The sequence below is a fragment of the Alternaria novae-zelandiae genome (genome assembly GCF_023758075.1).
Source record: "Alternaria novae-zelandiae strain BMP 2774 chromosome Unknown scaffold_6, whole genome shotgun sequence".
NCBI lineage: Eukaryota > Fungi > Ascomycota > Dothideomycetes > Pleosporales > Pleosporaceae > Alternaria > Alternaria novae-zelandiae.
Genome location: NW_026056966.1, coordinates 120220 through 145460, shown reverse-complemented (window position 1 = coordinate 145460; position 25241 = coordinate 120220). Strand labels below are relative to the sequence as shown.

General features: G+C 53.8%; 8 protein-coding genes across 8 annotated transcripts; 4 read left to right on the top strand and 4 right to left on the bottom strand.

The window, feature by feature from the left end:
* Positions 1-1950: 1950 nt before the first annotated feature.
* On the bottom strand, positions 1951-3899 carry J4E88_003590 (uncharacterized protein; the record flags this gene model as incomplete). Its single annotated transcript, XM_049397239.1, has 3 exons — positions 1951-2119; positions 2171-3351; positions 3402-3899. The coding sequence occupies 3 exons, from the start codon at positions 3897-3899 to the stop codon at positions 1951-1953; spliced, it is 1848 nt and encodes a 615-aa protein (XP_049256627.1).
* A 1369-nt stretch (positions 3900-5268) lies between these two features.
* J4E88_003589 (uncharacterized protein) lies at positions 5269-6285 on the top strand (the record flags this gene model as incomplete). Its single annotated transcript, XM_049397238.1, has 3 exons — positions 5269-5364; positions 5416-6121; positions 6170-6285. The coding sequence occupies 3 exons, from the start codon at positions 5269-5271 to the stop codon at positions 6283-6285; spliced, it is 918 nt and encodes a 305-aa protein (XP_049256626.1).
* An 841-nt stretch (positions 6286-7126) lies between these two features.
* On the top strand, positions 7127-10846 carry PAN2 (poly(A)-specific ribonuclease; the record flags this gene model as incomplete). The annotated part of the gene is made up of 7 exons (XM_049397237.1): positions 7127-7147; positions 7200-7307; positions 7364-7539; positions 7601-7727; positions 7774-8369; positions 8418-8834; positions 8884-10846. 7 exons carry the CDS (start codon positions 7127-7129, stop codon positions 10844-10846), a joined length of 3408 nt encoding a protein of 1135 aa, XP_049256625.1.
* Positions 10847-11045: 199 nt separating this feature from the next.
* J4E88_003587 (uncharacterized protein) lies at positions 11046-12316 on the bottom strand (the record flags this gene model as incomplete). Its single annotated transcript, XM_049397236.1, has 6 exons — positions 11046-11438; positions 11514-11584; positions 11684-11861; positions 11918-12077; positions 12137-12193; positions 12246-12316. The coding sequence occupies 6 exons, from the start codon at positions 12314-12316 to the stop codon at positions 11046-11048; spliced, it is 930 nt and encodes a 309-aa protein (XP_049256624.1).
* A 2028-nt stretch (positions 12317-14344) lies between these two features.
* J4E88_003586 (uncharacterized protein) lies at positions 14345-15428 on the top strand (the record flags this gene model as incomplete). The annotated part of the gene is made up of 2 exons (XM_049397235.1): positions 14345-14460; positions 14519-15428. The coding sequence occupies 2 exons, from the start codon at positions 14345-14347 to the stop codon at positions 15426-15428; spliced, it is 1026 nt and encodes a 341-aa protein (XP_049256623.1).
* A 2565-nt stretch (positions 15429-17993) lies between these two features.
* Positions 17994-19552, bottom strand: J4E88_003585 (uncharacterized protein; the record flags this gene model as incomplete). The annotated part of the gene is made up of 2 exons (XM_049397234.1): positions 17994-19309; positions 19357-19552. The coding sequence occupies 2 exons, from the start codon at positions 19550-19552 to the stop codon at positions 17994-17996; spliced, it is 1512 nt and encodes a 503-aa protein (XP_049256622.1).
* Positions 19553-19842: 290 nt separating this feature from the next.
* J4E88_003584 (uncharacterized protein) lies at positions 19843-20883 on the top strand (the record flags this gene model as incomplete). The annotated part of the gene is made up of 2 exons (XM_049397233.1): positions 19843-20188; positions 20243-20883. The coding sequence occupies 2 exons, from the start codon at positions 19843-19845 to the stop codon at positions 20881-20883; spliced, it is 987 nt and encodes a 328-aa protein (XP_049256621.1).
* Positions 20884-21614: 731 nt separating this feature from the next.
* On the bottom strand, positions 21615-24105 carry J4E88_003583 (uncharacterized protein; the record flags this gene model as incomplete). The annotated part of the gene is made up of 6 exons (XM_049397232.1): positions 21615-21979; positions 22031-22705; positions 22986-23724; positions 23778-23877; positions 23924-24007; positions 24083-24105. 6 exons carry the CDS (start codon positions 24103-24105, stop codon positions 21615-21617), a joined length of 1986 nt encoding a protein of 661 aa, XP_049256620.1.
* Positions 24106-25241: the final 1136 nt, after the last annotated feature.

The window sequence follows — 25241 nt, the reverse complement described above, 5'->3', positions numbered from 1 at the left end:
ATCGATATCCCATCCGTGATCGAGGAGTTGTTGGAACACTGGAGGCTCTTCTCGGTGGATCGCTTTGAGAAAGGCAATATATGTGAGCGTTGAACCGTGAGAAAGCAACGTTTTGATCGTTTCTATGGAACTTTCGCGGATAGCTAGCTCGAGGCAGTCTTGTTTGGCTTCATATTCGGGGTCGGGCCACTGTCTGAGCCACTTTCGTAGCTTTTTGGTGTCGTTGGATTTAGTAGCATCCTTGATATCATTTGGTATACGGTTGTATCGATCGTCGCTGGGGAGTGTCATGTTTGATATGCGCTTATGAGTGAGGTGAGCAACATACGGGCACTGCTATATACTTGCACGTATCTAGGCGATTGCGGCACGGTATGGCTGCGCAGCCAAGAGTTGCGTCATACCCTCTCAGCCATCATACAGGCAGCAGATGAGACACTTAATGACTCATCTTAGCAGTAGTCCGCTGCTCAGATGCACGTAGTCGCGCCCAATAGTCAGTCCCTAGACGATGACCAGGTACCCGTAAACCTTCAACAGAGCTTATCCCAACTCCCCTAGTTCTCCTACTCTTCCTCTTCATCTTCGCCTCTAGCATCTCCGCCAATTCCACCCGCTCATAGCGTCTCGCGCTCTCCGCAGCTGTCCCCCCAATCCAAACCACATCTGGATCTGCGCCGCATTCTAACAAGACTTCCACCGCGTCTCTGTTGTACCAGTGAACAGCATAAAACAGCGGGGTACCCCATTTCCTTGCCAAAGCATTCACATCTGCACCTTTCTCCACCAGAAACCTCAATGTCTCCTTGGTCCGTCTTCGCCATCGAATGGCATAAAACACCGCCAACGGATCCAGCTCTGCGCCAAACTCCAGCAGAATCTCCATGGACGGGATGTGACCAGCTAACGCCGCTTCTGAAAACGGCGTCACACTATCAGCGCAGGAGCCAACGAGTCTCGGGTTCGAAACTACGTTCAGCTCTGCGCCATGTTGCAGTATCCAGCGTAAGCTGTTCTCGTTACACACTGCCGCTCTACATGTATGTCAGCAATCTTGAACTCTGGCGACCGACTAAGGAATGCAAATAATATACCCAGCAGCGCTATCACCATACCACAGCCCCTTCCCATCGACCCTCCATCCCCACTCCCACATCAGCTCCAATATCGCCGTGTCCTCATTTCCCCTATAAATCGCCTTGCGGAAAGAACTTTGCGTCAACTTCGCACCGTGTCGGATCAGCGCTTCGATGACATCTAGATTAGCCTCTGGCATCGCCTGTGTGAGACAGTTGTCTTTGTCTCTCTGAGTGACGGCCTTGGTCCCCTTTCGAGGACGACCTCGTTTGGTAAATTTAGCGACCAGGCCGGCGGTATCGTTGTTTTTGATTAGGTCGGCGAGCTCGCGGGGTAGGTCCATGGTGGTGGTAGTGTTGAGTAGAGATAGTAGGACAGCATGTGTTAGGTATGGAAGGGATTGCTTTCCCATAGTAGGTGTATGCAAATGGTGGTCGATGTCATGCCAAGGTGGTAGCCTAAAAGACACATGGGAATCATGCATGTGTACGGCGTGGTTGTGGCATCTGACTTACGAGGGATGCGTTGATGCGGAGTATAGACTGGAAAGCCGGCCGATTGGAATATGGAAAAATATACTTCATTGAACACAAAACTATAAAAGAAGCTGAGGTTGTGACCGAAGCACCATCCAATGATCGACCCTACGACTTGCACACGAGCAGTGTATTCCACAGCCGTTAACCATTTTCGTCGTTTCGCCATTTCGAACGCCGATATGCCCACCCTTCCAAGTATCATGATATCGTTGCAAGGTTGCTAAGTGCATGCTCAACGAGTGACTGGCCGTGCCAACATGAAAAATAAATGGGACCCAAATGAAGCCAAACATGTACGCCTTAACCGTCATCCCATGCAGGTTGTGCGCCATATTTATCCGAGAAGTTTGTCCTTGGGTAAACGCTTGAGGGCTGCCTCGACGTCCTTGTGATCAACGACCACGCCGCTCTCAGAACAACGGGCTTTAGCGCGGAGCTCTGAGCAGAGATTGTCGATGTCGATTGTGCCATCCTTGAAGTCTGGGCGACTTGAGAGCTTGTCCCTGTGCGGAGTTAGCGTACCAGTTCCCAAGTTTTCACAGGGTTGTACTGACCATATCTTGTGGCAGTTGAGCAGCGAATTGACATCCTCGCCGGGGACCACCTCGTCCTCACCATCTTGTATGCGCTCAATTTCTTCAAGAGGATTCGTCTTCTGCACAGCAGGTGTGTCGCCGAAATGGAAGGGGCTACCGTAGCCAGTGTTGAGGAAAGCATCATTGAAGAAGCCACCAGTAAAGTCGCCGTCACCCACAATCGCATTCTGGGTATCGCGGTACTCTCCGAAAAGGGTCGGGTCGAATTGGCCGCCGTTTTGGTTCGCAAAGTAATCGATGCCGTTGACGGCGGGCGTGGGTGATTTGGCGGCTAAGACTGCAGGAGAAGGTTTGTCGTCAGATTGGGACATCGCACGAGGCATGGGATTACGAGGGTTGCCGCAGGCCATGTTGAGCTTTTCGCAGAAGAGAACCTCACCTTCGGAGTTTCCATGACACACATAACCGTCCTTGATCGTGTCCAACTGCTGATTGGGCGAGGTATGACTTGGCTCTGGTGATGTCCCGCAGGAGGAGTCTTGGTTTGTAGGCGATGTGGATGAGTTGGACGGTGAGTCTGAATGGCTTGATGAGCCACTGTTGAACTGGAAAACACGCGATTGCGAACGAGTGGAGTTCTCCGTGTTACTGCGGGAGGGTTCGTTGTTCGTTTTGTTGTTGTTGTCGAATCCGAAAAAGCCGTTGAGACTGCCGGAGCGCTGCGCACTACCTGGGCCCATGGCGCCAGGGGAATCTGTGAGCGAGCCGTTGGCCCTGCTGGTAGGGCTAAGGGCGCGTCCGGTGCTGTTTTGGCGACCAGATGCATTGGACGAAACCGACGTGTTCTTGTTCTTTGCTAATGGACCGTTGTCCAGTAGCTGAGCACCAGGAAGTCCGCCGAAACGTGGAAACTCGAAGGAGAAGTTGTTGTTGTTGCTATTGTTGTTCAGCATAGAGCTGAAGCCTCCAGCAAGAGCAGGAGTACGAGACACTCCGGTGCTGTTGAGCGAGAGTCGTTTTCGGTATTCGCGAAGCTCCGTTTGCAGCCGTTGCACCTGTGCCCGGAGGAGACCGTTCTCGTGGTTTGTGGCATCGGAAGCTTTCTCGAGTTCCTGTACTTTGGTCTCGAGGTCCTTCAGGTGCTTTTCCTTGCGTTCTCGGAAAGCTCGTTGGGCCGCGCGATTCTGGGCTTTCCGCTTCTATTCCTGCTGTCAGTTGGGCTAACGTGAGCATGCTCCATGAAACCTACAGTCGTGGGCTCCGAAGTCAATGGTTTGCGACCTGGCTTCTTGGCTTGCTTGTCTTCACCTTCCCTGCGCTTGCCGCCGCCCTCGTCATCGTCATCGTCACCGTCGTCCGGACTCTTCCGCTTTTCGCTCGAATCGCCGGGAGTATCCCCGGGCAGTGAGCCAATCATGTCGCCGTCTGCGTTGTCGAAATCGAAGCCATTATCGCCATCCAGGTAGTCGACAAAGGGACTCTCTTCCATACTTCCGCTGTTGAAGCCGTTCGCGGGAGTTTGTTGTTGGGGCGACGTGAAGTATGCGGGATCGAGGCTGTCAAGAGGGTACTGGAATTGGGAATTGTTCATGGACTGCTTGTTGTTGGAGCCGCTGTCAAGGCCAGCGGAGAAGAGGTCGTTGGGGTTTTGGTTGTTCGAGGCCAGAGCCGCGAGAAGGAGATCCTGCTGCGTCGCATCCAGGTAGAAGGGCGCGCCATTCTGGAAATCGTTGGTAGTTCCAGCCATTGCAACTGCAATCGCGTGGTAGAAGGTGGTTGGTGTTGTGTATAGCTCCGAGGAGAGCTTGCGGGTTGCTTACCGCAGCTGCGCAGCGTAGCGGAAGTTCGGAGGGGCTGGCTATCGCTCAACCACGTGCGATAACCGTTTTCGCCACCCGGACACCGCAAAATGTGGAGGAGCGGGCGCGTTGGGCTTCTGAGAGGTGGTATGAATGACGCAAGATGTTTGGGGTTGATCTGGGTAGCTCGTTCAGCGGGCGGAGGCGGGCCAGTAAGCCGACGAAGGTTTCGCGGGTATGGGAGGGCTTGTGCAGAGGGCAGAGCGCTCTGTGAGTGTAGCGCACTTGACGACGGCCGCAGAGGGGTATGCGAAGTTCTTTGTCAAGAGATGGGCAGTTTGAGCGAAAGGTGGTCAGATGGTGAAGGAGCAATGGTGCAAGAAGTCAATTCGCAGCCTCACAGCCTGGAAGCCAGATCCAATGCGGCACCTGGGTACCCTAGCTGGTTGGTTCGGGCGACTTTTCGGAGCAACGCCGTTAAGCCTGTCAAAAAGCGGCCGACAACAGGTGAACGGATGATCAGCGTCAGTGATAGGTTGGGGCCGAGAGTGTGACTGTTCTCGCAGAAGCACGGCGTCAGAGAAGGGCGCAGCAGACGGCAGGCTCAGCATGCGCTTCCTGGTCTGATTGATAAGCACAAAGCTTGGTGGGGTAGGGGAGAACGCCATCGAAGACCACCACACCGGACGCTGATCACCGCGTCCGGTGCCTGGTCCTGCAGCAGATGTGAGTCTCGCCAGATTCTCGAGTGCTGTCTGCTGGAAGGAGACTGGCTGGTTATAACAGAATTGGGGTTCTCGCTGCCACTACACTCATTGGCGTCATGCGTCATGCTGAATAAGAGCTGCCAGTGCGTCTCTCGCAGTCTACTTCCGAAGACGGCGCTTCTCTGGAAAGAAGAATACTAATCATCTCGCTGCGTACTTGCGCGGTCCCTGCGACTCTGCCATGGTTGATCATGGATACTATCCATCATAAACGTCGGTGAAGCAGCGTGGACTGTGCCAAGAATGAAGATGCGGCAGGAACTATCAAATGCAGAAGTGATGGCTGCATCTGCAGACGTTAGGTGACGTGAGCAGTGAGTTTGGGTGACGGTGGTGACGGCCCCAGTGCCATTCGACCTTCACGCACGCTTGTCTCACTTGTAGGGCTGAAGCGCGGAGAAAAAAAGGGTCTAGGCTGTGTGGGGCGGCGCCAAGCCCAGCGGCTGCCTGCCGGGCGTCACTGCTTGTCGCGACACCCTTACTTGTACGCGACTGTGAACAATCCAACCCACCACAACATCGCAACCACAAGTCAACCAGCGATTGCAACATGGCGGACAACACCAAGCAGATCAAGAACGCCGTCAACGCCAAGAGGCAGGCAATCGCCGTAGAAGAGCAAGGACGTGCAGAATGGGCAGGCCAGGTGAGCTACGCACCACGGAGCTATCGCATTGACCCAACTGACATTGTATAGCTTCCGGAGATGGAGACGTTGATCGCGACGGTCGGAGAGACTGAAGAGACACTTGGCCTGCGTGCGGAGGCGTTGAAATTTATCGCCGACTTCGATGCCAAACTTGAGGTCCTGCGATCCGAACTCGCCGCTCTCGAGGCCCAGCTTCCTGAGGACGCCGCTGAACCTGCCGGTCCCAAGTTCGACATCGAGAAGCACCCAGTTCTGCGCAAGACCATGGAGAAGCAAGAGCCCGAGAAGGCCGTCGTGTTGAACATTGGCGACATCTGCGAGGCGCAGTGGACTGACAGGTCCTGGTACAAAGCCAAGATCCAGAGTAAACTCGGCGCCGCCTCAGCCCCCAAGTACCTTGTTCGTTTCATCGAGTACGACGACACCCTGACCGTCGATGGCTCCGCCGTACGCCCTCTGCCGAACAAGCGCAAGCGCGACGCCGAGCCTGCGTTCGCCGCAACCCCGTCTGCGCCCGTTGTCTCGAGTGCCCACGTCATCTCCGGAGCTGCTAGCATGAACCCGAGTGCGCAGGCTGCCAAGAGCGCCGGAGCTGCCCAGGACGGAGAAGAGCGGAAGGCTAGTCGCATCGCCAACAAGGGCATCCTCAAGAAGAGGCAGTCAAACTGGGCCGACTTCCAGAACAAAGGCAAGAAGAAGGGCGTTGTCAAGAAGGAGTCCATGTTCCGTACCAGTACCGAGGCTGGCAGTCGAGGTGAGTAAATCTAGCAATCTTCCCGTGTCTCATCGCTAACCCTCACAGTCGGCTTTACGGGCTCTGGCAAGGGCATGACCGAAACCCACAAGCGTCAGCGTTACGACCACAAGGCCGACGCCGACCAGGACGAGGAGTACTCTGGCGACCGCAAAGGCCTCTAGATCGTCCAAGGCGAGGTCGACGAATACTCCGTGGTACGTACAAGTGTGATCGAAAACATTTGATACTCTGAATCCCTTGCTTACGTTGCCCTCGGGCCAACTTCAGACCTAGATATACCTCAGCTACATGCAGTGATCCACTGTTGATCGAGAAGCGAAGCTTTGGCTTTGTATTAGAGGATGGCGCTAACCTGATGCAGGAGTTCGCACTCGGTTCGACTTCTCACGACTACTCGATTGAGCTCACACGAAGACCACGACATTTGCATCTTTCGGTATGACTCTTCGGTACACACTCTCGTCTGTTGAGCCAACTCACTAAGCACGACGACTCGATAGGCGTTCGATACCCAATCCATCTGACATCACTGGTCACCGCATCACGCATTGGCTAGGACCAGTTACATTGTCAGGTAAGATACGTGCACTTTTACTTTCTCCTTTCGTGCGTGCGTACAATAGCCACTACTATTGTGCGTACCAACATCTGCGGCCAGGTCTTTTACGTAGTCGGTCGGACAAATAGCGTTTGGGATTGTTCATAGGAATCAAACTTTCAAGTTCAAGATCACTTGCCACCGTGCCATATCCATGAACAATAAGTGTAGACTAGTATTGTACGCGAAGGACGTTGAGTTGCCGAGCACCTTCCAAGGCGGTGGTCGCGGCTTTGTTCCCGGATGCCCCGCGGTCCCACCAGCACACATCCTCGCGTCTTCTAGCTCCGGCCTCACCCCACGCCTCGACGGTCCAACTACCGCGACGCGTCCGTCAACCACGTAGCGCAAGGCATGTCGGGACTGCTCCCTAGAGCTCCTGGACTGCAACACGCGACTTCAGCATGGAGGCGGATTGGGACGAGGTAGGTAGCCGACGGCATGCCAATCACGCCTACCGTACTGACCACTGCGCAGCTAGCCATCGCTCAATTGCCGCCCCCAGGACCACACCTACCTGCTGTACCCATATCGACATTCGCTTTCGACACAACACAAGAACTGCTATGGACAGGAAACAACCATGTGAGTACGTTCACACGCGGCCCGTGCCAGGTGCCGTGCGACTGACATCTTCGCAGGGGCGTGTCACGTCCTTCTACGGCCCTCACCTCGAACGCTATACCTCGTACCGCGGACATGCGCCTCCCGATGGCCCCGTAAAGCAATTCCTCTTCACCGAAAAGGGGATTCTCTCCATCTCTAAACAAAGCGTCCACTATTCCCACCGCCGCGGACTCACACAATGGCACCTGACGTATGTTGGCTGCGGAAGGGGAAAGAGCGCACAAGGGCAGCGGCTGACCATCAGCGTATAGGAGCGCCGAGTTCAAGGATATGACATGCATGAACTTCACCTCCAAAGGCACGCGCGAAATCCTCGTCGCAGGATGCCAGGCGCAAATGTTCAAAGTAGATGTGGAGAAGGGCATCATCACACATACGGTATATCGCATGCCTTCATCAACTACCCTGAACTAACCAATGGAAGCTCCCTGCCGAAGCTCAATACACGATCATGAAGCGTGCTGGACAGTACCTTTGCGCCGCCACGAAGACCGGTAGTATCCACATCTTGGACTCAAATTCGCTTGCCGTCATCAAGGTGTTCGAAGGTCATACTGGTAGCATCAACGACATGGACGCAAAGGGCGATTTCCTCGCAACATGCGGATGGTCTCCGCGACAACAATATGCATATATGCTGGATCCATTCACCAATGTCTTCTCTTTGAAGACGCTCAAGCAGCTACCTCCCATTCCATTCCACACAGGTGCAGCCTATGTGCGCATGCATCCCCGTATGTCTACTACAGCTTTCATCGCCTCTCAGAACGGCCAGATGCAGGTCATCGATCTCATGAACCCCGACTCGGCCAACCTCCGGCAGCTGAACTTCTACGATTCGTTCCTCACTGGCTTTGAGATGGCACCTTCTGGCGAGGCTATTGCACTAGCAGACTCCAACTCGCACATACATCTTTGGGGCTCTCCGACCAAAGTACACTTCCCAGAATACAGCAACCCAACAGAGACTGCAGATCATAATGTTCCACCGCCCCCACAGATGGATTGGAGCCCTGACACGTAGGTCTTACCGATTTTCAAACTTGACGCATTGCTTACTCTGCCCAGACCCCTGAGTACTGTTGGTATGCCATATTACAAGGAACAGCTGCTATCAAGTTGGCCTAGTCATCTAGTATTCGAAGTCGGCGCCCCTCCGCCTAAGATTGATAGCACGATACTCGGCAACATGACGCGCGCCGAGATTGGATTCTACGCCAAGAACCCCAATACGAAGCGCAGAAACCAAGCCGAAGCAACACGGCAGGTGGATAGAGTGAGCGAATCGCTGTCTGCCCCCAAGTTTCTAAGTGAGAAAGCTCGGGCATCGCAGTCGTTCACCGAGCCAGATGCCCGGATAACAGAGACTATGGAGACTTTGACCGACCTGCATCTCGACGATGTTACACGCAAAGATGTTCCGGCCATGTATGGAAACGTGGAGATCAAGTACAGCAAGTTCGGTGTTGATGACTTCGACTTTGCGTATGTCTTCCCAACAATATCATTTGCCCACGCACTGACATGGCACCAGCTACTACAACCAGACACCCTACTCTGGTCTAGAGACTCACATTACCAACTCTTACGCCAATTCACTTCTGCAACTCTTCCGATTTACGCCGCTGCTACGAAATCTTGCTCTGCAACACACTGCTTCGCCATGCCTCTTTGAGTCTTGCCTTCTTTGCGAACTGGGGTTTCTCATCGATATGCTCGAAAAGGCGGCTGGGCTCAACTGTCAAGCATCTAACTTCTTGAAGACCTTCAGTGGCCTTTCGAATGCAGTTTCCCTGAATCTGCTTGAAGAATTTGCTCCCAACGTTGCACTTACCACTATGATCCAGAACCTCAACCGCTTTCTGTTAGACAAGGTTTCCGAAGAATTCCGACAAATGCTTCCAGGGCACACTGGGCCTTCAGCCATGGATCAAGTACTGGAAACCCAAGCAAAAGCGAGTATGAGATGTGCACAGTGCAATAACGAAACCATCCGTGGAGGCAAGAACTTCGTCAATGAGCTCGTATATCCTGCGAAGCAGGTGATGAGGAACACTAGAATAGCACGTCCGACCTTCTCACAGATCTTGAAAGCCAGCGTCGAGCGGCAAGATCAAACTCGGGGTTGGTGTACAAAGTGCAACCGTTACCAGCAGATGGTACAGCGGAAGACGATCCAGTCAGTACCTGGAGTGTTGATGCTCAACGCTGCCATACAAAGCCATGAAGCCAAGTTGTTGTGGTCGACGCCCAATTGGCTTCCGCAAGAGATCGGGATCATAGTAGATCAAGGTCAATTCTACTGTTTCGAAGGCCAAGACCTGAAGCTACACCTACAACGCGGAGTACATCAGATCATGGTCTATGAACTTGTTGGAGTTGTCGCGGATATCAACAGCGGCGAGCGTCAGAAGCCTCATCTGGTAGCGACCATCAACACCGCACCTTCGTCACGAGAAGAGGATTTAGAGGACAGATGGCATCTCTTTAACGACTTCCTAGTGAGACCAATCCCCAAAGAGGAGGCTCTGCGCTTCGATACAAGTTGGAAGCTTCCGTCTGTCCTGACCTTCCAGCTGAAGTCTGCCCGTAACAAGATCGACGACTCGTGGAAACAAAACCTTGACACTTCCATTCTGTACAGGTGGTGGTCGTCTAACCCAACGCCCCCCGAGGAGAAATTTAAGCTTCTTCAACACTCATCAGAAGAGCCACGCCCTGGCTACCCAGTCGCTATCGATGCCGAGTTCATCCGCCTCCAAGCCGAAGAGATCGAAATGAAGGCTGATGGCACCCGCCAGACCATTCGTCCTGATCGCAAGGGCTTAGCTCGTGTCTCAGTATGTCGCGGCGAAGGAGAGCAGGCAGGCCTTCCCTTCATCGATGACTACATCGCTGTAACCGAACAAGTGGTCGACTATCTCACCGAATGGTCTGGTATATCTCCGGGCGACCTCAGCCGCGAAACCTCTCCACACGCACCAGTATCCCTGAAACACGCCTACAAGAAGTTATGGCTGCTACTCAATCTAGGATGTGTCTTCGTCGGCCATTCGCTTGCCAACGACTTCCGCACCATCAACATCCACGTCCCCAAAAACCAAGTCGTCGACACAAGCAACCTATGGTTCAAACCAGACTTCAAGCGAAAACTGAACTTGAAGTTCCTGGCTTGGTGTGTACTGAAAGAGAGCATCCAAGAGGACACGCACGATTCCATCGAGGACGCGACAACCGCTCTGAAGCTTTGGAGAAAATGGCAGGAGTTTGATGATGCGGGCGTGCTGGAACAGATGTTGAATGATGTCTATGCTAAGGGCAGTTTGGTGGGATTCAAGGCGCCAGGTAGTGGGGGAAGAGCTGTTGGGAATGGTGGGCAGGGACATAGGGCTGTGAGTGGGAGTTATGGCGGGGAAGTACCGGATCCATTGACGACACCGAAGAAGGGAGGTAGCCAGTTTGGTAGTATGGGCTTCCGTAGTCCGCTCAGGCGCTGATGTGTGGCTTTGTGGGTAGGTAGAAACGAAATGATAATCTTGGGAATTGAATATCTATCCGCCACCACTCATGTCTCAGGCAGTGGAATGTTGATGTAAAACAAGGCAAGAAAGTAATTTTGTATCTACACTTTCGGTAGACGACAGCCCATGGAGCAGGGTTAACATCAAAGAAGCCCGCCTTTCGGTACGACATCAATCATACACCTCGCCAATACGCTGGATCATTCTTATCGTTCCTATCATCCCCATTCTGTCTCTCCTTTTCCTCTTCTTCAATGACTCTGACATCAATCGTCTTCCTTATGCCCTCCTCACCCAGGATACTTTCTTCGCTCGTGTTTCTTACATGGGTTTTGCTCGCCCTCTTCCCCGTCGATAGCACCGAAAATAATTCCATCTGATCGCGCGAAGCTTTCCGTCGTCGAGTGTAAGCTGGCCTTCCACTGCCGACTGTGGGATAGTCGCTGGCGGGTCGAACGTAGGGTGACGAAGAGGATGAAGAGAAGACCTTGTTGAAGAGGGGTCGGTAGGCAGGCGCGGAGGCGGAGATCATGGCTACGTTCACTTCGATCTGGGAGAGGAGGAGGATCTAAGGGGGTGTGTTGGTTGGCAGTTACTTGAGTGCCTGGATTGGAGAGGTGCAGGTGGCAATGAGGAGACTTACGAAGATGTCGTCGTATGGGATGTCTTTGGATACGGCGAAGACGTAGAGTGCATAGAGGCGCATGATAGAAGCTATCACTGCGATGCCTCCTACCATGAAAATTCCCATAAGCGCGACTATGCTCTTTTGTCAGCTTCGGTTCCCTGTTGGCTGGAATGGAGGATACGTACAGCGCTTTCGTGGGTGCATGTTGAGTTGCTTGAAGACTTTGAACGGCATGATCAAGATAACTATGTCGGTGACAATGTTCACGGATGCCATAGCGAAGTACGTCCTTGGCATATCATTGCAGCCTTCTGGGAACTTGGCCGACCAGGCTCGGGAGGGCTTGGTGCCACATTCGAAAGCCTGTTCTTCGCAGTCAGTGGAACTGAAGGTAAAGAGTAACCTCGTCGTAAGCGCACGTTGATGAAAGTAACAGTGATGGTCTGTATGATGATGAAGCCTGCAGCATAATATATCCAGCGTCGAAAGCTGTGGTGCGTGAAGATCCGATGGTATAGTGCTAAGATGCTGGCTTTCACGCAGAACAGCGCCCATGGGTAGACCAATTGGTATGCGTACCTAGTTGCATGTAGTTTCAGCAAGGCCGTTCAGACTGTAGTAGAGTGAGTGTGACTCACCAGTGTTTGAGAGTGGGTATCAAGAAGTGGTCGAAGTTGAGATCTTTAGATTGCCGTCTAAGCGTGTCAGCTGGCCACTGTCTAGATGACGGAGTGAAGTAAGACTTACCCAGTACCGTAGCTGACTTGGAAACCATTCATAATACCCAAGCCAATGGCTACTATGAGGGCAACGAGCATGAAGTAGTCGTCCAACCCAACGCAGCGTACGAGTATAGCTCGGCAGTACAATCTGAGTGAAACTGCGATCAAAGAGAAGAAGAGTAACACGCCGGTCGTGATGAGCATCATTGGCTGACGCGAGCCATTGTCGCTGGTGATGTAAACACCGTCGCCTGCCATGGTATTGGTCTACATGCACGTGTATGCCGGAGTTGTACTGGGAGAAAGCATTGCCGGTGCGTGGGTATAAGACATAGTGATCAACCACGCCGCACACAGCATTGTTCATTGAGCGTCTTCCCAGTAGGATGGCACGGCGGATGGTCAGATCAGATCGAAGACGAACGAAAGCCTACAAATGGCTGTAGCCAATCGCGCGCGGTCAACATGTGGCTTGCATTGATGTGTTTGTAACCGAGCGAAGCAGCACGTGGAAATTTCATTTCGTGGATCTCCGATTACCACTTGAAAGGTTCGCCCAAGCGCCACTGCAGATGATAGTCTTGTGCAAGGGGGATTCGTGAAATGCCTGTCTTGCGAATCCTCCGGATGTATGGCTTCTTGGCGCTGCCCAGGTGGCGTAGGTACCTACCTGAACGCCTCAATCGATGCCGTGGTCAAGCATACCGAATGCCGAGCGCAGTTCAGTGTGCGATGAATCGTGCTGCTACGCGTCTAGACAAACTCCAGTGGTGTTGATGTTGCACGCTGTTTACAATCATCCAAGTAGGATAGGTAGGACAGGACCTCGGGAAGAAGAGAAGATCTGCCAAGCCGGCTCGAACGCCTTGGCACGCTTTTCGGTTGCGCGAACCGAATCAATCTCTCCAGAACTCGATCCTTCCCCTTCCCCGTCTATAGCGCAACAACAGACACCAGGCCAGGTCCGCCAAGAAAAAACGGGTGTACTATCTAAAGACGCAAATGCGGCGTAGTTCATATCGGTACCTGTTCGTGCAGTGCACTACTAGCATTCGTCCCGTCTGCTGCCGTGTCTCCCGGATTTCCCATCAATCACTTCCCCCGCCATCCCCATTGAAGCGCTCAAACCCAAGCTATAGCCGCACCTGAGAAAAGTGGCCGCTCAGAAGACACGCGACTACGGGAGCGGGCCATTCCCGGGTGGCATTATCAGTCAATCTGATAGTCGGACATCGTGTCCTTTACACCCGCTGTATAGCCAGCGTCTGAAACCTATCAAGATAACAACATCTACTAATTCTTCAATTGACTTGTATGGCAGCCATAGACAGGGGCATTCTCTTCTGCCGCGTCTCCAACAACGGCGCACTCGGAGGGAATGGCCGGAAAATACATCAACCCTAGAGTAGGCAAAAGCTCCGATGCTGCATATCATCCCGCAGGATGCTTTCGCTCTCAATCCTTGCGCCCACCGGCTGCATGCGCCCAAGTTGCTCCCGTCCCTGGAAACATCAAGCACTGGGAGATGGTTACGTCTGAAGCCAAATACACACTCAGCAACGAACAACACGGCGACGTGCGCAGATCAGATCAAGCCCTGTCTCTTGCGACGCTTACCTAATCTGGATCAAACGAAGTCTTCTGCTGGATGCAAAAATGCACACATGGCGCTTTCGGACTTCTTACTCTCGGCTTCGACAAGTCGAGTTGATTCAGCGTTCCCGTGCTTAGCGAGTCATGTACACGGTCGCTTCCTGAGTACCGGTATTTAATTTGCATATTCTGGACTCAACATTTGCTGTGCCACATAGGCGCACATAGACCCTGAATCACCATGCATGTGTAGAGCCTCCTAGACCCGGAAATCCCACTAGAATCCAACAGCTCGTACCCAAATACAGGTCCGAATTTGCTGCCCTTGTGGCCGCCTTGCAGCGTCGTACGTTAGTGCCTCGTTCTTCTCGGGGCAGACCGAGGCTTAGATGCACGTTGAGCGGCGCTGGTGGACTGATAGAGGGCTACATAAAAGCTTGAGACCCATCGTTCTCTGGGTGAGTAGGTCGCTACAACTCACCTTGCCTTCAGTCATCGATCTCGAACGCTACGGCAGATACATTAGTCGCCATGGTCAAACTACAGCTCCTTGTTTCATCGTTCTGCTTGGCGTCACTGTCAACTGCAGCAGCGCTTCCTCCAACCAATTCTGCCGTGTGCAAGAACCCTATCAAGCGACAGGAATGGTAAGATGGACCCACATTGGCACACGATAGAATTTCGCTAATCATTGTGACATCACAGGAGACAGTTGTCCATCCCACAGAGAAGGAACTATATCGATGCTGTTCTATGTTTGACAACCAAGAAAGCCGTGTCAGGGATCCCTGGCGCCCTAAATCGATTCGACGATCACCAGGCCGTTCACGTCAATCAAGCCGATCACATCCATTTCGTAGGACACTTCATCCTATGGCATCGTTACTTTGTCGCAACATACGAGAAGGCTCTCCGTGAAGAATGTGGCTACACTGGTGCTCATCCTTACTGGAACTACTCCCTGGATGCAGAGCCTCACAACCCTACCTCTACCCGCGTTTACGATTCCGAGATATTCTCTCCCGATACCGGTTTCGGCGGCAATGGAAACAAGGTTGAGCCCCTCCCTGGACAAAACGAGTTCGGTATGGAGGGCGGTACGGGTGGTGGTTGCGTTCAAACCGGGCCTTTTGTCGCCTCCAAATTCACCGTCAACTACCCCGGCCCAGCAGACTGTCTTCGCCGCGACTTCATACCCGCTCTCATGAACACTTGGGCAGACCCCAAACTCGTAACAAAGCAACTCGAAGCACCGGATTACACCACCTTCGACCGCTTGATGCAAGGTGACACCACATCTGGCGCACCCAACATCCACGGAAGTGGCCATTTCGGTGTTGGTGGTGCATTGGGCCAGGCTGGCAACGCTGCAAACTCGCCTGCAGAGCCGCTTTTCTACTTGCACCATGCCAATCTAGATCGCATTTTCTGGGAGTGGCAGCAACTGGATTTGAAGACTCGTCTCAACCAGGTTGGCGGGCCGATCGTTCCGTTCGACTACAGCGGTCAGAACGTCACACTGGACTACACGATCAATATTGGAAAGCTAGCGGGTGACAGGAAACTGAAAGAGCTTCTGGATACCACAGCTGGACCGTTTTGCTACACTTACTAGGAGTGTTGGGAATGGACGTTCTTGTCTTAGCTTGCATGAGTAACGATATACATAATAATAATAGTGCCAAAAGCTTGATCTACTATCGTCATTAGCTGGCTCGTAAGTGACTGCTTGTAAGATCTTCGCAATTGTGGAAGACCACCATGCCGGTGCCGTTTGTCGAGTCTGCGTTGGTGAGGAAGACAAGAGATCGCGAGACAAGAGTGGGGTAACGCTAGCGTCACCTTGCAAACCTAGGGAAGGAGCTCTCATCTAACAACTGCCTTCCCATCAACTACACGCAACCACCTGGTTCTGGTACCAACACTGACTATCAATATGCCTTAGATTCTACTGCCTCTGGGATACGCAAAGTCAGCTTCCTGTCCACTGCTACAATTGCAACATCCAATGGCCTAATAGATGTCTTCGAAGCCATGCGACACCTGAATTCAAGCATCACTCAACTGCGTAGCTGCGGGGTTTCGACGTCACATGGTTTACAGCAAAGGGTTCGAACGACAATGCGACTAGAGTAAGAGCCCATCATCTATACACTGCCATACCCGCTACGCATACTCTTGTCTGAGCTCAAGTGCAGCATCTAGCCATGTCCAACACACACACATACAAGCCCCTCTCCGAGCGCCATATCAGGCTCCTCAGACTTCCTGAGGCCTCGCAGTCAATTCAAGAGCCTGATATTGTTGAGGTATCTTTGGAAGCAGCGCCTCCTTACGAGACAATCTCTTATGTATGGGGCGAGCAAGATAAATCTTGCGTCTTTACCCTCGGGTCGGGGATGTTGGTCAACATCACCCCCACGTTGCGCGCTACACTTACGCGAATTCGTCCTCATTGCCAAACGGGCTACCTTTGGGTTGATCAGGTAGGGCATTCATCATGGAACAGATAGGAATCTTGTACTGACTTTATCGTGACACTCATAGTTATGTGTCGACCAAACAAGCATCCCCGACCGCAACCAACAAGTCTCTCTCATGGGCGAAATCTACAGCCGATGCCAACGCGTCCTAATCTGGCTCGGGCAAGAAGTGCAGGACACCGAATCCATGTCTCATTACTTCGAAAACAGCGCATTCGTAGCACCCCAGCTCCACGCCTCGTCTTCATTTTCCTCAACAGACAGCCACCATGTACCTCCTGACCAGAAACCCCTCATCTTCTCCCTCCCCCGTCAACAATCCTTCGTACGCTCCTTACTATCCCTCCCCTGGTTCAGCAGAGCCTGGGTAGTCCAAGAAGCCGTCCTACCACCCAAAGCCACCTGCTTCCTCGCCTCCTCCCCCTTTCCCATCGATGAGCTCTGGGCCGTTATCCGGCGCTTCAGAAGTTCTGAAGACCGCATCTCATCCGCAGACTACGTCGGTTTACGACAGTTACAGGGATACCTTGTACTAAGCGAGATCATGCGCCTGCGAGACCAACGGCGGGGCGTCGCAGGTGAAAGCAGCGGTGGGGAAGAAAAAACGTCTTTCTACCACTCTCTCTCGCTGTTTGCGCCGAGGTGTAGGACTACGAATAAGCATGATGTGATCTATGCGTTCCTTGGACTGCAGAATGAATCGCATAGGCGTATCTTGCCGGATTACCATATTGATTGGAACGAGGTTCCTGTCATGGTCACTAGATCCATCGTCGAAGCATCGGAAAGCCTGGATCTCTTGGGCGTACTGCATCGGCGGGACGACGATGAAACGCGATGGTCGGATCTCCCGTCCTGGGTTCCAGACTGGTCGCGACGGTTGAAAGCTGAGGCGTTTGTGTTTCCGAAATATCATACGTACTTCGACGCCGCGCGCGGGATGCGGCATAAGCCGGAGAAACGAGATGGTATCCCTTCATCTTGTTTGGTTTTCAGAGGGAAGATAATCAGTGAGGTTACGCATACACTACCCTTCACCCAGATCGACAGAGAACCAGCAACAAGCCGCCATCAGTGGCCCGTACAGTCCTATCTCAACATCGCGCGCTTGGTAGATGTTCTCCGAGAAATTTGGCCCGAAGGACGCACTATACCATCAAGAGAGCACATATTAAGAACGTGTTTAGCAGACGGCTCATTCGTATTCAACCGAACAACATCGGACTACAGCCGGGACGGGCTGTCTACCGCCGACACACAAGTTTTGCTACAAACATACGATTACCTGCATGCACTTGCTGCACTCCAGGATACTCAGCCATCGAAACCTACCAAGTCTTGGAAGACGAAGGCGACTCAACTCCGCGATCACGCTCGGATTGCCTGGGGACGACAATTGGTAGTGGGCCGCGGCTGGAGGCTTGGTCTCGCACATGATACAGTCAACGAGGGGGATGTGATATGCATCATCCACGGCTCGAAAGTACCTCTTGTGCTTCGTCGTCTTGCAAATGGTTATTATCGCTTGATGGGCCAGTGCTACTTTGAAGGCGCTATGCGCGGCGAGGAAGTAACTTGGGATGAAGGGAGTGCAGACGACTTCGTACTTGTGTAAGCCTCACTTCCCCTTATGGTCACCAAGCAATACCAAGGATGTTTCATCACAAAAGGATCAAAGCGGATATCACGATTCCCATTTACAACTTCGTCTCCGTCCCCCTCAACGCCTCTATATCGACGACTTCCTTGACCGCCTCGGTAGTGAGGACATACGGACTCTCGTCATCCACACAAACGCTATCTTCAATCCTCATGCCTATGCCGCGCGCCCATTTGGGCCACCGCTCTTCATTGGGGACATAGATACCGGGTTCCACGGTAACACACATGCCCTTCTCAAATTTCCTACTACGGCTCAGACCAGGGGAGTCGTGCACATCGAGACCAACGTAGTGGCCCACGTGATGTGGAAAGAGCGTTTGGATAGCATCGGCATCCATGTCGAAGCCGAGGTCCTTCAGACCGGCAGCTAGAGAACTGGAAGCTGTATGGTGTAGTTTGTCGAGAGTGAAGTTTGAATCTGTGCGGCAGAGCGAGATGCAAGATCTTTGTACTGCGAGCAGGAGGGTGTAGAGATCGCGTTGGGCGGGGCTGAATTTGCCGGATACAGGCCATGTGCGCGTTATGTCCGTGACGTAGCCGCCGTACTGGGCGCCTGCGTCAACCAGGACGAGTTCTTTGGGGTTGAGCAGCATGTCGTTGGAGACGTAGTGGATGGTGTTTGCGTTGATGCCGCCGGCTACGACAGGGACGTATGCCGGGCCGTCGCAGTTGTCTTGCTTGAACCAGTAGTCGAGGAAGGAATCCAGGTCTTTCTCCGTAGTGAAGGACTGTCGCATTGCGTCTGTGATGGCACGGCCTGAGTGCTGGCCTGCACGGCGCATGTTTGTGATCTCGGCTTCGGACTTGATGAGGCGGAGTTCGTTGACGAGAGGGCGGAGGGGTCGCACGCTTGCGGGTGCGTCGCGGAAGACATTGAAGATACCGCCTGTGCGTGAGGGCTCTGCGCCGGCGAGGTACCGTGATAGTAGGTTCTTGGACACGCGGGATTGGGGGAGGTCGGTGTATATGGCTTGCGCGCGGTTGACTATGTCGGGAAGCAGACGGGGTAGGTCGTCAATACTGCCGCTCACGTCGGCGTTGAAGACGTCTTCGGCGGCCTCAACGCCTGATCGTGGGCCCTCCCAGGCTTCCACCTTGGGGTCCTTGGGCCGGACGTACAGGTGGAATGTGTGTTCTCCATCCCCGTGTTTCTCTATTACCGCCAGCGCATCCTGTTCTCTGAACCCTGTCAGGTACAGGAAGTCTGGGTCCTGGTGGAACTTGTAGAAGACGGCGCCGGACGCATATTTCAGGTCGTTTGCGGCGAGGATGGCGGTCGAGTTTGGGGGCAGTTCTTTGGCGAGGGCGGCGCGGCGTTGGTGGTACTCGAGGGCCGTGATACCGGGGGTGACTGCAGCATGTTAGTAGAGGGTAAGACGTTGCTTGGGCGGTCATCACCTTCCCCAGCCTTGAGTAGGTGTGGATGCGTCTCATGGAGCGGTTGGCCAAAACGGAGTTCAGCGGCGGGCACAGCAGCGGCCGCATACGCCCTCGTGCCGCCGACTCTGGGCTGCACCCGCCCGACGCGTCTCGCAGCATCGCACCGGTATGGCACGCGTGCAGCCGGTCGCAGCCATCTCAGGGCAAAAGTCATGGTCGTTGGCGGAGAGGTTGGCTCGGGCGAATCAAGCTTCGGCGGAAGAGGCATCGGTTTCCCGGCCTGGTGGGCGCTAGGCCGCTGGTGGGGGAGCCTGACGTACCTTGCAGGTGCCACTACCGCCGCAGCTTCCCCCCTCCCCGCAAACACCTCCAGGCCCCCGTTTCTGCCTGTCGGACAGACAACGCACACATGACACGCCCGGCCTCTTATCTTCCTCCTCTTCGCACGCCCAGTCTGCGAAGAAGACCACTTCCACCCTGACGCTGCCCAACATCATCCGCAGAATGGCCTCGCCGGCCGCCCAACCCAGCGTCGTTCCGCCCAAGGACCTCGAGAGCTTCCAGCAACACCTGACCAAGTCGACGCGTATTCTCGCGCTTCTCGGTGCGGGGCTATCGGCATCTTCTGGACTACCGACTTTCCGAGGTGCTGGGGGTATGTGGAGGACGCATGACGCGACCTCACTAGCAACTCCCCAGGCCTTTGAGCGCGATCCAGGACTCGTGTGGCAATTCTACAGCTACCGACGGCACATGGCCCTCAAAGCCAAGCCCAATCCCGCGCACTACGCCCTAGCCGAACTGGCGAAGAAGAAGGAGCAATTTATCACGCTGAGCCAGAACGTCGATGGTGAGTCTCGGCCTCAAACCCCAGCAGTCGCATAGCTAACACTGCCACTCCTAGGCCTATCACCGCGCGCTCAACACCCCGCCGAACAGCTCAAACTCCTGCACGGCTCCCTCTTCGACCTCAAGTGCTCAGACTTCTTCTGCAACTACTCGGAGCGGAACAACTACACCGACCCCATCGTCCCTGCTCTCGCCATACCCACCGACGAATCCGACCCAACCACAAACGCTGCCCTTGCCGCCCGCGAACTAGACATCTCAGACATCAATGTCGAAATCCCAGAACTCGACTACAAGCACCTCCCCCATTGCCCCGAATGCAAAAACGGCCTGCTACGTCCCGGTGTAGTCTGGTTTGGCGAAATACTGCCTAAGAAGGTTATGGAGGATGTCGATGCGTTTATCGAGGACGAAGAGGATATCGATCTCATCATGGTCATTGGGACGAGTGCGAAGGTATATCCTGCAGCCGGGTATGTGGATCTTGCGCGCAGCAAGGGGGCGAGGGTTGCCATCATCAACATGGACGCCAATGATGTTCCTGCGGGAGGACTGTACGATGGGGACTGGTTCTTCCAAGGCGATGCGGCGCAGATTGTGCCCGAGTTGCTGAAGAGCGTCATTGGAGAGATTGATACAGAGAAGATGGGAGATGCTGCGGGAGGAGCTGGCTTGAGACCTGCCAGACTGTCTTGAGGTCCTGTGCTGGATTTGCCCTGTTGGATTTTAGCAAGACTGAAGTAACAAAACGGGTCTAGGCTATAGGGGCTTACCTAGGTAGTCTCCTACTAGTGCATCCCTACAGCATCAAACAACTGTCACATGGACATTGTCAGTATGCCTTCATATGAAAGTTCCCCGCTGTTGCATCAAAGGAGATGCATTGGTCATGAACCAATATTGCTTTTTTATTACTATCCTGCTATTACTGTTCCGTGGACGGTATACTATGTACTTGCGTAGTACACCTCTTCCTAACCCCGCGAACGCGTCGATGCGATGCGGGCCGATAATATGACACGCACAAGCGAATGCTGATGCTATGATACAACATCTTTCCTCCATCTTGCATCGCTGTTCGAGATAGTATTTGGGTATAACACGCATAAGTCATGTTGCGGTAGCGACGAGTGTTGGGCCCCATTCGGCGGACACATACAACGTGGCCGTTTGGTCCTCCAATTGTCCGTTTTTTAGCCGGCGGTGTTCTAGAATGCGAACTTATCCTGATTGCGACTTTTGACCCCGCTGATGACGAGGTGAGGATCCTTTTGAGAGTGGGTTGTGATAAAGCGGCCGCTAGCGTCGAATTGGATACCGATGCTGCAAGGGCCAGATATGTAGTATCCTGGGTCCACCACCAATCGCATCATTGTGTGTGCAGTCGGTGCTGCAGTAGTTTTGCCGCGAAAGGTAATCCCCCGTCCTCATAACATGTGGAAGTGGTAGTTGCCGAAGTTGTCCATTTCATAACGGAACAAGGCTTCAGCTGGTTGGTCGTTGTCCGGCCACGGCAGATACTGTGGATCGACCTTTGCTGGTGCTGGTTGTTGCAGCACCATGATGACCTCGTCTGGGAAGGCGTCCGCGATATCAGCCCAGACGTACGGTTTTGACGTCTTGACTATCGAATATACGACCTGGTAGGCGCGGGACGCTAACATGTTTGTGTCGCACATGCTGCGGAGTGAGGTGACGAGTTGCCGTGTGCTGTGCACAGACGCTTGGAGTGTGTCGCGGAAGTGATCGGGGCAGGATATGGCTATCATGAGAACGGCGAGTGATTGCATGACTGTAATGAATTGGTCAGTAGGTGATATGGGGATTTGAGGTGTCGACATACTGTTGTGGACAATTGTCCACCAGGGCCCTTTTTCATATAGACTCCTGACATTAGGCTCGTTCGCCAGAAGCGATGCGACATCCCGTGCCGCTTGTACGCACGACTCTGCCACAGACTGATCGAGCGAATTGAAGTCATCGGTTCCGGCTTGGAAGCAGCGTTCAATACGGCGGAGTGAGGGACGAGTCGTCAGAACCTTCAGTCGGTAGTACTGAAGTTTGATCAAGAAGACGTCGCGTTGTTGCATGCGAGCTGAGTTCCTATCTTCTGAATGAACTTGGGGAATGTATTCAAATGCCCACTTGTCAAGGTGTTCGCATAGAGATATGGTCATTTGCTGGACGTAGTCCCATGATGGCGCTGATCTACGTTGTGTGTAGAGGTTGGAGATGATTTGCTGGGTCAGGAGATTCAGGTGGATATCGGCATCGAGAAAGTCGAGGTTGGACACAGGTACGCTTGGGGTCTGATCGCTATTCACGGCACTGGGCAGCGGAGTTGTGATGTCTTCGTTGGGTATAATGCTGGGCCGGCCCGTAATCGAACTCAGCATGCTCTCGAGTGCATGTAGACTCCACCAGGTGCAGACCATGCTCTGCCTTCGGGCGGCCGAGACAGATTGATCATCTTGTTGCACGTGAAGGCCGAGCGAGAAGGCCGATCGCATCGCCATGCCTACCATTACCCAAGCCCTGACACAATATTAGCATGCAAGCACATCAATTTAAGCAAGAGACGAAGAGTGGATAAACTAGGTAATCACGAGCAGAGATGTTCCGCATACGTACCGATTAACATGGCCAGCAGTCATGTAATAAATCGCAAAGAGTCCAGCAGCCTGAAACGTTTAGCATAGTCAAACAAAATCAGCAGCTCAGACTTGCCTGCGTTGTGAGCAGATCCGGAGTCGTTAGGACAACGATTGTGTCATTCATGCTAAGCAATTGAAAGGCACGCGATAAGTAGACGATGTGATCCAGCTCGTCGGCTCGCCATTCAGCCTGGATGAGATGTGAAAACTTGGCGCCTATTGCAAAAACAAGGTTGACCAACGCAAACCATTTCTCCGGGCAATGTATCGCCTGCCCGTTCCGAACCAAGGTGTAGTACTGTTGCAGCTGATGCTCTATAGTTGGGGGGAGGATGGGAAAGGAGCCTTGGATGGTCTGGGTGAAGCACTGGAATAGCAGTACTGCAGTATGTTCTGGTGGCAGCTCAAAGGGATTCCCACAGTCTGTGAGTTTGATGCCTTCGTCATCGAGATAGTAGTTGGTGAGAGCGATGTGTTCGAGCGGGGTCGTGGCAAGGGAGGTGGGTGACGCAGTGAAAGTAGGCGAGGGTGGCTGAGAGAGTGGCGCATTGGTGTCAGGTGGGCCAAGCAGAACGGTATCGAGAGCTTGTACTCTGCTCCTGAGCGTCTGTAGCCACTGTACTTCGGAGATCTGGCCCAAGAAGCCTGCTTCGACTACATTGGGCAGTTCGCCACCGTCTTCGTCGCCAGAGTCTTCCGGGACAATACCGTCCATGCGAGGAAGGGGCGACTGATCCGACGTAGGCGAGGTTTCTGCTCCGAGCGGCACATAGCTAGAGGACGGGGCAAAGGGGTGCATGCGCGAGTGCTGAGAGAATGGATGAGGGGCGGATGCTCGCGAAGAAGAGGATATGGAGACGGGCGACCCGACCTCGTCATCTGACTTGGCGGTATTAGTTTGAGCAGTGGCATCCGGCTGGCAGGTCCTGTACTCACATCCTGGAGGGCATCTTCAATTCGACGTCGGTCATCGTCGCTGACGCGCAAGCTGAGGTCTTTGAGGACGGAGACGAGGGCATGGTTGCGGTCTTTGGCACTGGGGGAGTCAATTTCAGAACTCGGAATCAGGTCGTTCAACTGACGTCGCCAGACGGTCTTTCCTGGGGCGCTCGTATACACATGTCTTGTCGGTCTTGTCGCAGTAGTTGCAGCGGGGGAGGCCGCCGCTACACTTGATCTCTAGCGTGTGTTAGATAGTCGTGAGACAGTGAATGATGTTGGAAAAGACAATGGCAACGCACTCCGCTTGTGACAGTTGCGACATGCCCGCTGGACTCTGTCCCTCTGGCGCGACTTGGGCGTGGTGGGTGGCGGGGCGCGTCGGGGTGGTAAGCGTGGAATGGCGACCTTGAACTGCGACCCGTAGGGACCGGCCGAGGGGTGACCAGCCGGAGGGGGTCCAGGTCGCCTGTCGTCTTGCATCGGGCCGCTCGCGAAAACTCACGCTGCGTGGTAAGGGAACAAGAGTCATCTCAGCGCATCTCGCATCGTGTTTATGAAAATAACCGCCTGCGTCATGGGAATCAAAGATTGGGGATGAACGCTGCGCCTTGGCGGGAGCGACCTCGTAGTGATTGGCTTCGGTGCACAAGTCCGCATGGCCAATACTCATCGTGCCCGCGCATTTGCCCTGGTTCTGCTGCGTGCGCCGCCATTGCAGGGGCGCGCCACGGGGCGAGTGTCGAGACGAAGGTTCCGCCGCGCCCCATATAGTGACTTCCTCGACCACGGGCGCGGGCAGAGAAGTAGACGGCGTCGCCGTTGACTCCAGCTGGGCAGACGTCGGTCCAGATCCGCAGGCGCTAGCCCTCGGGCCCCTCTGCCGGTCGTCCCCTCCGCCGTTCAGCGGCATCCCGCCGTCGCTGGCCACTCGCACACTGCATCACAGCAATTTCCCATGCGCGACCAGACAGGTCGACATGGAATTTGCCTCGAATGCGATCCTGCCGGCACTTCACTTTGTCACCTTAGCACAAAAGCAAACCTTGGGACACGTGCCCGCTATCAGTGGTCCGAGCTAGCCCCGCCATCCTCAAAATTTCGATTCGAGTTCCGCCGAGAAGAATTACTGCTCTCGCTCTAGACATCTCGCTGCTTGTAAGCGAGGAACCCAAGATTGGGGCGCTGGCGTGTTTTCTTTTGCCGTATCAACGCCTCCAGATCGCCGTCCTGTCGTCCTCGTCGTCCTTCTATGTACCTCTGCAGTGCCATCGCACAAATAACCCGAGTCATGCACTATGCTGTATAACCTTATCGTGACCGGACGGCATATGGTGTATCTCCTAGACTGCACCTTGTTAGTAAGCCATGTCTTGAACAAACATGCGCATCACCATACTCCTACCTAAGGATAAAACCCGATCTTTTGTGGATCAAGTCATCTCAAACCACCGGACAGCA